This window comes from Triplophysa rosa, linkage group LG11, assembly GCF_024868665.1.
Source record: "Triplophysa rosa linkage group LG11, Trosa_1v2, whole genome shotgun sequence".
Lineage (NCBI taxonomy): Eukaryota > Metazoa > Chordata > Actinopteri > Cypriniformes > Nemacheilidae > Triplophysa > Triplophysa rosa.
The window spans coordinates 1,222,038-1,234,142 of record NC_079900.1 but is presented as its reverse complement, the minus strand read 5'-3'; the positions used below and the strand labels follow the sequence as shown (position 1 = coordinate 1,234,142).

Below are 12,105 nucleotides of genomic sequence, written 5' to 3'. Positions count from 1 at the left end.
GCTGATCTGTTCAGCTTTAGGACCAAGCCAAGCTCAGCTCCCGTTCAGAGGAAAGAGGAAGTTAAGGAAGAACCTTACATAGTTCCAGACAAAAGCAAAACTTTAGGTAAATGACTGCTTTTAAAGGCCTTGACAAATGATATTTCGTCTCACCTTTTTAATATACTTAATGTACGTTTGAAGACTAAATATACTACAACTATATACTAAGCAGATCATTTTATACGCAGAGTCATTAAAAAATGACGAATTCCCTTTAGTGTATGACACACGTCGTTTAAACTACATTTCCCACAATGCATCAGTCCCGCTGCGGCTACGCGTCATACACGGAACATGCACAGTTATAAAGTTCAGTGGGTTTTAGACTGTCAAGTTTTACTGACATTATTAGCGTAAATATAAAAAAGTCGAAATGACGAACAAGAGCATCGTCCCCTCTCAGATCGTCTGGAGAGTTTGTAATTTATTCATGTCTCTGTTTTTCGCTTTGGCATCTTACATGCAGGTAATTTTCTGCAGAAAACACCGAACCAGTGAACGCGAATCATGATTATTGAAATAAATAACAAACGCTCACAAAAAAACAAAGTACTTGCGTGTTTGTTGAATACAACGCTGTCTGAAAGCACGTGATGTCGTTGTTTCAGATAAATGATCCAGACGCTGTTTTGTGGTGGATGGTAATCCTTCACGTCTTTCACCCCAAATGTCATTTCTCCTTCTGTAAATTTAATAATATAGTTGTAATGTGTTTATTTATGCAGATTGCATATGCTATTCCAGCTGGATTATGTTTTTTGATTTGCTGTCAACAAGAAATAACAGGTAAGTGTAGTAAATCAAAAGGAATCGCTTAATGCTGCCATCTAGTGGATCGAAGGGGAAATGCTTCAGACCGATTAGTGCTTTACTGTATACATATATCAAGTAATTTAAGTGAGTTTTGGGTCTGTTCACTAGGGATGTAACGATTCACTCAGCTCACGATGCGATGCGATTCACGATTCTGATCTCACGATGCGATTTATTCACGATTTACTCACGATTTATTTTTACAAAATGAGTTGAAACAAATTAGAAATGAACAACTTCCCTTGCATTATTTCTTAAATGCTTCACGTTTCTTTGTATAATAAAATTATTTTATTTCAAATAACAAAACTAAACTACAATTTCATACCAAATTAATAATAGAAAAAGTCTCTTTAATATAAACAAACTTATACTCTCTGTGCTTTTCTTAGTTTTTGCATTAAGAAATATCAGCATGTCCACGTTTAGGTTTGCAGTGAACATGGCGGCCCCTGCTGTTCAAAAAATGTATTGCGATTCAGTTCACACCTCAACCGATTTGAATCGTCACACATTATATTTGATTTTCAACCGGCTCACGGTGAATCGTTGCATCCCTACTGTTCACACAAAACAGCCATTCTTAATAATAATATTTCCCCAAGTTGTCGTTGTGTAATCATTTTGAAGAAACACTGTGGACTGTGTTTACTGTTATTGTGCTGTAAGCTTGCAGTTTTTTAGTTCAATAGTATGAAACCCCATTTGTTCTGTCTTCGTATTTGTAAGTTTTGTTTTTATTTGCATATTAAACACTCACATGACTTCAGAGGTGTCGACTAGTTTTAAAGTACTTTAATGGATTTACTGTTATCTCATTTTCCAGAGACATTATTGTGGAGGAGAATTGCTGATCTTCATGTGCTCGTAGCCTCAACATTTGTGTTCTTACTGGGCTGGAATCTTTATAAAGAGAATATTATAAACATCTTCCAGCAAGAGGAAGGAAGGTAACATCTGTTATGAAAAGTTGTTAAATGTATTCAAAAATAATAATATAATTTCGTTGCGCTATGTTTCATGTGGTGTTTGTGTAGTTCAACATATCTTTAGTGTTCTGCAGAAGAAAAAAATCATACAGGTTTGAAATGACAAGAGGGCGTGTAAATGATGACAGAATTTTCCTTTTGAAGGTGAACTACTCCTTTAAAGGAATAATTCATGTGAAATGAAAATTCTGTCATTATTGAATTATCCTTGCGTTGTTTTAAATGTGTGCAGTAATTTTTCAGTAAAAGCAACAAATGGGAAATTTAGTTTGACTTCACTGATTCCAAATGTCATGAGATGTTTCATGTGTTCTTACTGAATACTTTGTGACTGGTCCTCACAAAACGTTCTCAAGTGATGAATAATGTGGTCATATTTACAGGACCACCTCTTTCTGTCACACAGGTTTGAAACACCACCAGGGCGAAGAAATAATGAGAGAAGTTTTATTTTGTTTCTCTTGTTTCATCTCTCTTAGAGAATTTTCTGGGCTTCTGCTAACAGTTTTCTGGTTGCTGATGTGTAGACACTCAGGAAGGTAAAACACCTGCTTTTTTATGTTTAACATTCATAACACTCTGTACTCTAGCTAAACACACTCTCTCACAATCTTTGTTAACATGATCTATGATACAATTCGTCACTCAAGCACATGCAGTAGTGAAACTGTATCAGTTGATTGATGAGCATTAATATGTGTGTCCTGTAGGGGCGCTGTTGGCTCTTTCAGGCTGTTCACTGCTGTGGGAATCACTGTATTTCCATTCATCGCATGGATTTATTACTACATCAACACAGAGCTGAGATCACACTGGCCTGAACACTGTACAACTGCTATTTAAACCTGAAACCCCGATAACTGAAATGGACCAAGAAAAGAAAAATACCTGAGCACGACTGCTTTAATGTGTTGTAAAAGACCTTTATAAAATTAAAGTCACCTGACAAACTGTGGGTCAGTGATAGACTTGACACAGAAATTAAACATACAACACTCATACAGTAAAACCACTTTGGTTTGGAAAGGGGGCAGTATGAGCGCAAATCGCACTGGAGCACGGAACTGAAAGCATGACTGTCAATACCTCCCCGAGATTCAGCTGTCACCGTAATTTTCTGATGCAGAGATATACATATTGCTAAACGGTTGCTAGGCTAATATGTTTGGTTGCTATGGGCGTGGCTTGGCATCTGCACTTGATAATACTCCAAGCTATGAGTGAAACGAACCAACCCCCGTGTCTGTATGTTGTTCTGATGCAGAGATATAGGTGTTGCTAAATGGTTGCTAGACTCACCTGTTCGGTTGCTATGGGCATGGCTTGGCATCTGCAATTGATAATACTCCAAGCTATGAGTGAAACGAACCAACCCCCGTGTCTCTACGATGTTCTGATACAGAGCTATAGGTCTTGCTAAATGGTTGCTAGGCTAACGTGTTTGGTTGCTATGGGCGTGGCTTAGCATCTGCCAATTGATGATGCTCTAAGATATAAGTATAACAAACCAAACCCCGTGTCTCTACGATGTTCCGATGCAGAGATATAGGTATTGCTAAATGGTTGCTATGCTGACATGTTTTGTTGCTATGGGCGTGGCTTCGAAGCTTAATGAAGTTCCTGGGATACTGATTAGTTGCCTGAGTAAAATGAGCCCACCCACATGTCTCTACGACACTGTGCTGCAAAGATATCCATATGGACCTTTTATAATGGAAGTCTATGGGATCGGTTGCTAGGTTGCTGTAAATGGTTGCTATGAGCGTGGCTTAATATCTTCATAATGATCATGTGACACTGATTGGTTGCCTGAGTAAAATGAGCCCACCCCCTTGTCTCTAAGTGGTTGTAGTGCGAAGATATTCAACACAGGACAGTTTTACGCCTTATATGGGCATGTTTCCTGTCAATGGGGAATTTTGGGTGGCTCTTACACCCCAGGGGTGCAACTTACACCCCAGTGTGATGTATGTTGTTACAGAGCCTGATAGCCTCTTCAAATGTGGTAGCCTGCACGTTTCTACGAAATCCTCGCACGGAGCTACGACCCGTCAAAGTGAGGCCCAATGTTAAGTCAACAGGATTTTTCGGGTTTTTATTCACCCCCCTATCAAACACCCCCCACCCGATTGCTTCTAAAAGTCATCACACACCATTCCTCAATGGGCCGCTCGATCTGAGCCCTCATTCATGGGTCTAATGCGAAAAAAAAATCTGTTCCATTTTTTTAATGGCAGTCTATGGCCCCATTATAAGTATACGGAAATTTTGGGAGGCTCTTACACCCCAGGGGTACAACTTACACCCCATTGTGAAGTATGTTGTTACAGAGCCTGATAGCCTCTTCAAATGTGATAACCCGCATGTTTCTACGAGATGCTTTTTCAAAGCATCACTAATAATATCCCTGACGAATAGTAATAGTGAGCTTTGTCAAAGCGACCAAAAGCTACATTCTGGCTGAATCCGAAATGGCATACTTCCTTACTATATAGTAGGCAAAAAGCAGTAGGCGAACAAATTGTATGTCTGAATCGTCAGTATTCACAAAATAGTAGGCAAGAAATACCCTGGTGGTAGACTATTTCTCGCGAGATTTGGATGTGCGTATACTAATGTTGCGTTTGAATACGCCTACGTACCTACTATGTGGTAGGAGAAAGCAGTACTTGAACAGAGTAGTATGTCCGAATCGTCAGTATTCATAAAAGAGTAGGCGAGAAATTTCCGTATGGCTTGATTCTTAAGCACTCAGCGACGGATACTTGAGATGCTTCTATATCCCATGAGCCCACGGGACAGAATACCACGCACGGCCCGCAAAACAGTCACAGCCGACTTTCATGTACAATTCAACATGTTGTTAATTATTGTAAAGCTAATGTAACATTAACATTGACCTTGCTTTGTTCTTAAATTGACCGTGTTTTATATTGTGCATAGTTTTAATTCATAGAATTGAAATACGAAGCATTTATATTGAGCTTATTTACATTTACATTTAGTCATTTAGCAGAGGCTTTTATCCAAAGTGACTTACAAAGAGTTCAGGGAGCAAGGAGCGATATGTCATACAGGAGCAATAATACGATAGGTGCTAATGCAAAGTTTACTAGTTTCAACAAAAGCCAGAACACTACCTGTTGAGAGAAAGAGAGAGGGTTAGTGCTTTTTTTTCATTTGTCTGTCAAGTACTCACAGAAGAGATGGGTTTTGAATGTTGTGAGAGATGTGGTTGACCGGACTGAGTTAGGAAGAGTGTTCCACCAGGAAGGAGTTGTGAAGGAGAATGAGCGGGAGAGCGATTTACTGCCCTTATGAGAAGGCAACACAAGACGCCGCTGGTTTGCTGAACGCAGGGATCTTGATGGGGTGTAGGAGTGTAGGAGGGTTGTGAAAGTATGCCGGTGCAGATCCAGTGATAGTCCTGTAGGCAAGCATTAGTGACTTGATTCTGATACGGGCTTCGACCGGTAGAGAGATGAAAAGGGCCGTCACATTGGAAGACGAGACGTTCTGCTGCGTTCTGAACCAGCTGGAGTGGTTTTATATCTCAATATTATATCTCCTGTAGCTCAGTGGTAAGAGCATGGCGTTAACAACACCAAGGTTGTGGGTTCGATCCCAGGGGATTGCACATACTTAGAAACAAATGTTTAGGACAATGCAATGTAAGTCGCTTTGGATAAAAGCGTCTGCCAAATGCGTAAATGTAAATATTGCTTAAATGTTTTTTAACTCTCAGATATAACAAAATACATGATAATTATTCCCAGATCAAATAAAATTCCATTGGCATGATCATTCTTCACAATGGGAAGTGTGGATGGGCCTGTTATTGCCGAAATTAAACTGAGAAAACACATCACAAATCTGTTGAAATCACAAAGCTGTTGTAATGCTTTTAATGGTTTACTTTTATCAGGAGCATATAGCCCTACAAGGTTAAAATGAAAATACATGAATATAAAAAGCTCTGAATGTGCTTTACTTGAAGAAAATTGAAAGCGTTGTTTCATGTGTTGTTTACTTGTACAAAACCCATGTTATGGTGTTAATGCAAAGTCTTTCATGACTTAAGTTGTTGCACTTGTCATGACGTCACATGACTAATCTCTGGCCCTCACTCCAGTACAGTAGGTGGCGGATATGCACCTCTAACGCAAGTTGCCACCTGCCATTGAAAAGGAACAGAAGAAGAATCAATATCCCATTCAGGCATAACAGCACCTGCCATTTAGCCCTCATACTTACTGAAATTGAGTACCTACTCATTGAGTATGCCATTTCTGATTCAGCCTCCGTACAAATACTATACTTCTGTATTTTTGTGAGATTGTCATAAAAATATAAGTAGTTTCAAAGTAGCTTTTTTTTATTGCAGATGGCAGAACAAAGTCAAACACACTGAGAAAAGAGAGGAGCTGGATAAGGAAATTAAGAAAAACGCTTCTGACAAATATGATGGACCTATTTGAGATGTATCTGTTTTGATTCTTTCATTCTTCTGAGTAATATGTTAAACGTGTGTTAAAGGCTGTTTGTTCTGCTGTATAAAAATGGTATTATTTTTTCTTTGTTCAGGTCTTAAACAGTACTTTAAAAGTCTTAAATTTGATTTCACAAAGTGTGCAGCAACCCTGTCATATATTCAAATGAATCAGATACAGTCAAAGATCATTCAATGTATATTTTATAATACTCCACTGATCATCTAAAGATACAGTAAGCCTAAAGGCAAAACTAGTTCTTAGCCTCATGTGTATTCAGGAATTGTTTCAGTGTTTCTACACGTCAGTCCTCAGCCCCCTCTAAAAATGTGTCAGATGTTTAAAAACATGTGCGGTGAAACTGAAGGACTGGTAACAAGCATGCAAATGATAAGTGTCAGATTAATCCATAAATACATGCCTGCAAACTCGTTGCTTTTTGGCGAAATTCACTGTTTTGAATCAAAATATGCTGATCAGAAGAGTTTTTTTTTCAGAGCGTGGGGGGGGTCTTTGTTTATTTGTAAGATGTAAGTCCTCAGGTGCCATAGTTTGAAAATTCAAAACACAGATACAGGCAACATAGCGTCAGGTAATCAGTCTGCTTCGAACGTCATTTTTGCGCCCTCGAAAGTCACCTCTGAAGATGACGCAACACCAGGTGTCATGTCGGATAAAGAGGAATTTGCGTTGTTTTTATTACTCAGTGTGTTCCAAACAGCTTTATTATGAGATCTTCCTTCAGAATTCCCACTTCAAAAGCTGTGCCCTTCTAAGTGAGTAGGGCACTTGGGTGCGATTGATATTGGTCGAAGTGTCAGATGCTGAAGCTGTAGTTTACCACTAATAATAATGTAATTATTGCACAGACCTAACGATCGATTCGCTTCATCAGACATTAATTTATCGTCAGGATATTGTTTTTATGTGAACCCGCTCTCTATGAACACGTTATGAAACAATCACCGTAATGAATGATTGTGCTGACCATGGTTACTGTTGACATAATCGTAGTTTAGATATATTACAGTAGAACAGCATGTTTCTTACGTCGCAAAATAACAATTAAGTGTTTAATATGCGCGTAGGCTATAAGCTTCACCTTGGTCATACGTCATGTGATTAGCTTCTGTTACAGATGTCATGTGGTGCAATTGTACAAACTTGTGCTGGCCAAAACATTTTGAGCAGCAAATTGTGGCTGGTGTGACAAAAGCTTTTTACTTGACGCAAATATTGCATTTTTTCTTTTCAGAGTGCACCAGAACGCATAAATTGAAAGTAAAAATCACAAAAATGTTCTTAGGGGGAAGGACTCCCCAGACACCCCAACAGAAATTCTAATTGTACGTGTGTCCCCTTTTTCACCTCTTCCGAGTCTGCAGGTCTGTAAATAACAATGCAGACTTTACAGCTTGTGATCTTAAAGCAACAGATGTATTCATTCTTCAGGAACAGTGCAACTGAGCTTGGAATTCTGTATGATTCAGGAAGCAAAAATGCAGAAAACTAAAGTGGAGATTCTGGCTGCAGTGCTTTGGAATCATGTTAAATATAAATTGCAACCAGTTTTTTCTATTTCCTTTTGGAAGGTCAAACAATGTGCTTTTCCCCTGACATCTGAAAACAGTGTCTCCTTAACAAAAAAATTGGTTTGGTCTGTTAGGTAGTAAATGTATGATAACAGCATCTCCACGAATAAACAAATTATAAACAATAAAACATCAAACTCTCGGCCTACACAAAAGCAGTCAGCGGACAGCATTATGTTTTAATGTGGCCAAGCAGACTCATCACGGAAGTGACTGCAGGACTATAGTTTCACTGTAGTACAAACAAAGCAATTTCTGACTCACTTTAATGTGCCGTTTGAGATTTGTAACTTTGCACACCAATTACACGTACAGTTTTTATTACAAGCTAAAGAACTGGTAAAAAAAAGAAGCGTAATAAAAGTGAAAGTATTTAGTCAACGTCTTAGAATTCTTAACATATTTTATAGTAAGCCAAGTCTGAAAAACAGACCTGGTTTCGGCTGCTTGTTTTTGCTGGTCTGAAAAGAGTGAAGAGTGGGAAATTCCTAAAGAATGCAGTCAAGCAGGATCTTTCTGATGAAGCAGGTTTGTATTCCAGGAAACAGATTTAGTACACTGGGTAAGACATGCATGATTTTCTGTAAAGCTGTTTGGAATCATCAAGAATTTTTTAAAATTACAATTAAACGACCAAAAAAATTACTTTTGAAGTGGAGTTGGCTTTGGTGAAAATAATTTTTTGTGTTCAATGTAAAGGCATTAGAAGACACATGTGGTCATAAAGGCATGGACATAGTGAACAATACTTAGTGCCGATGAGCTGCAAACCTCCACCGGTCAAGCTGAGACCAACCTTCAACTGAAACTCACTTGACTTAACCTAACTGCACACTGAGTAGCCTAATTTATAATGAATCTGTTCAATGTTGTTGTTCTACATCTTTCCGACAAAATTCCCATAACTTTCCTGATATATTTAAAGAAAAGATAATAGGACATGTCAGCTGACTAAAGGAATGCAGAATGTACACATTTTACCCTTTAAATAGACACAACTGGCACATGAAGTTTCATTTTAAAAGATGTGGGACGACATCCAGGTTAGACTTCTGAAACGTTATATTCATATGTGTGTGTGTGTGTGTATGTTTATTGTGCATTATTATAAAAAAGTCATATTAAATGTTTTATATCTACAGCCATGTTATGTTCATAATACCTTCATAATTCTTAGAAGGCAGTGGATGAAAGTACTGTGAATATAGAATCTCTTCCAGCTGCACTCTGCATACAGAAATTTGGTAATAATCTGAGTACAAATTACAATTTTCAGATCAAGTTTTTTATGCATTTGTAAAGAAATTGTACCCGTTTACAGAACTGTAAAAAAACGTGACAATGTTAACATGATTAAGTTGCCGTTTTCCATACAGTACATAATGGAAAGCAACGAGGACAAAAACAGAGGTTCAGCTCAAGACAACATGGGTAAGAAAACAACTACATCACTTAGTGGTAGCTTTGAACTATTAGCTTGTTAGGCACAAATGAATTCATTTATATAGAATCAGTTACAGTGTATGTTTTTTTTCTAGATCAAGAGATTCACAGTTTGACACTTGTCCTATTTGGAAACTCGACATCAGTCCAGTTTGGTCATGATAACATTTTACTGGGAGAAGAACAGATCTGCATTAAAACTGAAGAAACTCCTAGAATTGTTCCTTCACACATACAGATATCAGGACATCATGTTTCAGTCTTTAACATGATTGACTTCACTGAATGTCAGCTGGACTTGGTATATCAACTAGTTCATGAAAATGAAATCTGTGCCTTCATCTTTGTTGTTCAACTGGGTCAGTTGACAGATGCTGATAAGAAGTGTCTGGAATGGCTACAGAGAGTATTTGGTGATAAAGTTCTTCAGTTTGTTATGGTCCTCTTCACTTATGAGTGTGAAGAAGAGTGTGACACTATGAGCAATTATCTGAAGAAAAACCCAGTGAAGAAGCTGTTAAAGAAGTGTGGAGAAAGATATCACACCTGCAGCAAGACCATGAATGACCAGTCAGAGATGAGAAAACTAACAAGCAAGATTGAACGTCTGTTTAAAAAGGATCAAGGGCAGTGCTACACTGAAGAGATGTACAACAAACATTTAGGAAAGAGAAAAGACCAGAAAAAAAGTGAGTATTACACCGTGTCTACTGAACGAGAAAAATTATAATTTTACATTTTGTCCACTAGATGCGGCGCCAGTGGTATTCGGTGTAGACACCGTGTTAGAGTGTTGAGATGTTGTTTCCTAACGTTTCAATTTCTTCTGACATGTTTAATTATCTGTTTATTTCTCAGATGTTACATTTTTATTCAGTTCTTACCTGCAATAACATCATATAGTGGTACATGCAAGCTTTCATGCGGCACAATAAATATCCTGTTTCGTTAAAATGGGCTGGTCTATAACCGTCAGATAATTCAATAAGATTAGAGAACTGTGTGTGTGTGTTTTAAATAATAAAGCAGATGAATCCACAACCAAGAAAGAAGGAAAGACAGAAAGCAAAGAAAAAACCCAAGGAAAACACTGGGTAAGTGCTTGAACCACACACTTTAAGTTGATCATTTAATTTAGCCAGTATCTCTTATCTAATTACTTTAATCATATTTTTATCATTTAACTTTCTGTAGTCGTCACAGTTAATGTCACGGATTTCGGAAGAACCCAATTGCAGGCAGCGGGTATTAAGGGGTTAACAAGAAACAGGTTTATTTGAAACAAAAAAACAAAACAAAAGCCCACAATGGGGTAACAAAGACAAGACTAAATAATACTATGGAATAAAAAGAAACAAAGACTTCCCACGTGGGGGCACAAAACCAAACTAGAAATAAACTGACACAACGTCTCACACCAAGGTACAGGTAAGGTATTCACAAGGACAGGCAAAACCAAACAAATAGCAATACCGGACACGACTAGGCACAATACAAGACGAACCGACACAGGACAGAGAAAACAAGGGCATTAAATAGGGGAATACAAACGAGGGATAATGACACAGGGAGGGTGAAGGGCAGGTGGTAGGGATCAAACACTAATGGGAAGCTAAACGGGATAACAAGGGGGCGGGGCCAGAGACGCGACACTGAAGAGAATGCATAATATGTTATGATAGACCATAATATGATTCTCTCCACATAAAACCTAAGGCTTTGTCATGACTCTGCTACAAGACCAAGAATAAACATGACATGAAGAAGCAGAGTCATGACAGTTAAAGTGCTTGACAGGTCTGAATTACTGACACTGATATAAAAGAAGCAAAATTATAATGATAAGCTATATGCGGTGTGTGTAAATCTCACCTGATCTCAAGAGAAACTAGCAAACTGATAGTACAGGCCGTGGCTTTTACTGTTGCCTCCAGTTGTGTACATAACTCAGCTTGGTGTGGGTTGATCAGAAACTATCATGTCGTATAGGACTGGAATGCTGGCACAACTGTAAACTACTACTAACTAGAGCAAAGCCCACCATTAGTGGCCATATTTGTATGGTATTGATAGCCCAAACTTCAGAGGGTGTTCAAACCTCAATCAAAAAATGAGACACAGCAGGAAAGCTATACAGGGAACGAGACACGAGAAAGCACATGGCATGTCAATAGTAAACAATGCCATGTCTTTCTCACACTAAACCTAAGGCTTTGTCATGACTCTGCCTTATATTGTCATGTTTTTCTTGGTCTTGTGGCAGAGTCGTGACAAAGCCTTAGGTTTAGTGTGAGAAAGACATGGCATTGTTTACTATTGACATGCCATGTGCTTTCTCGTGTCTCGTTCCCTGTATAGCTTTCCTGCTGTGTCTCATTTTTTTGATTGAGGTTTGAACACCCTCTGAAGTTTGGGCTATCAATACCATACAAATATGGCCACTAATGGTGGGCTTTGCTCTAGTTAGTAGTAGTTTACAGTTGTGCCAGCATTCCAGTCCTATACGACATGATAGTTTCTGATCAACCCACACCAAGCTGAGTTATGTACACAACTGGAGGCAACAGTAAAAGCCACGGCCTGTACTATCAGTTTGCTAGTTTCTCTTGAGATCAGGTGAGATTTACACACACCGCATATAGCTTATCATTATAATTTTGCTTCTTTTATATCAGTGTCAGTAATTCAGACCTGTCAAGCACTTTAACTGTCATGACTCTGCTTCTTCATGTCATG

The 12,105-nt window shown here is 38.4% G+C and overlaps 2 protein-coding genes across 3 annotated transcripts in view; both read left to right on the top strand.

The window, feature by feature from the left end:
- Positions 1-112: 112 nt before the first annotated feature.
- On the top strand, positions 113-9,314 carry LOC130561185 (transmembrane protein 220-like). The gene is made up of 8 exons (XM_057345356.1): positions 113-508; positions 651-683; positions 768-828; positions 1,682-1,805; positions 2,324-2,383; positions 2,555-8,969; positions 9,069-9,170; positions 9,303-9,314. Exons 1-6 carry the CDS (start codon positions 416-418, stop codon positions 2,685-2,687), a joined length of 504 nt encoding a protein of 167 aa, XP_057201339.1. The 5' UTR covers positions 113-415; the 3' UTR covers positions 2,688-8,969; positions 9,069-9,170; positions 9,303-9,314.
- The window catches only part of LOC130561091 (fas-binding factor 1 homolog), a 33,704-nt gene continuing 30,883 nt past the window's right edge, over positions 9,285-12,105 (top strand). Inside the window, exons 1-3 of one of the 2 annotated variants that reach the window (XM_057345212.1) lie at positions 9,285-9,357; positions 9,465-10,058; positions 10,396-10,463. In XM_057345212.1, the coding sequence (XP_057201195.1) occupies positions 9,309-9,357; positions 9,465-10,058; positions 10,396-10,463 (711 nt within the window). In that variant the 5' untranslated portion in view covers positions 9,285-9,308. The remainder of the gene's footprint in view (positions 9,358-9,464; positions 10,059-10,395; positions 10,464-12,105) is intronic. The other variant, XM_057345213.1, reaches the window with a different exon arrangement.

What these genes read in the sequence shown, in the direction of transcription:
- LOC130561185 (XM_057345356.1), top strand. Translation starts at nt 416, where the DNA reads ATGACGAACAAGAGCATCGTCCCCTCTCAGATCGTCTGGAGAGTTTGT. An exon ending in CTTTGGCATCTTACATGCAG is followed by an intron (nt 509 to 650) that starts GTAATTTTCTGC and finishes TCGTTGTTTCAG; the next exon opens with ATAAATGATCCAGACGCTGT. An exon ending in TTCCAGCAAGAGGAAGGAAG is followed by an intron (nt 1,806 to 2,323) that starts GTAACATCTGTT and finishes CATCTCTCTTAG; the next exon opens with AGAATTTTCTGGGCTTCTGC.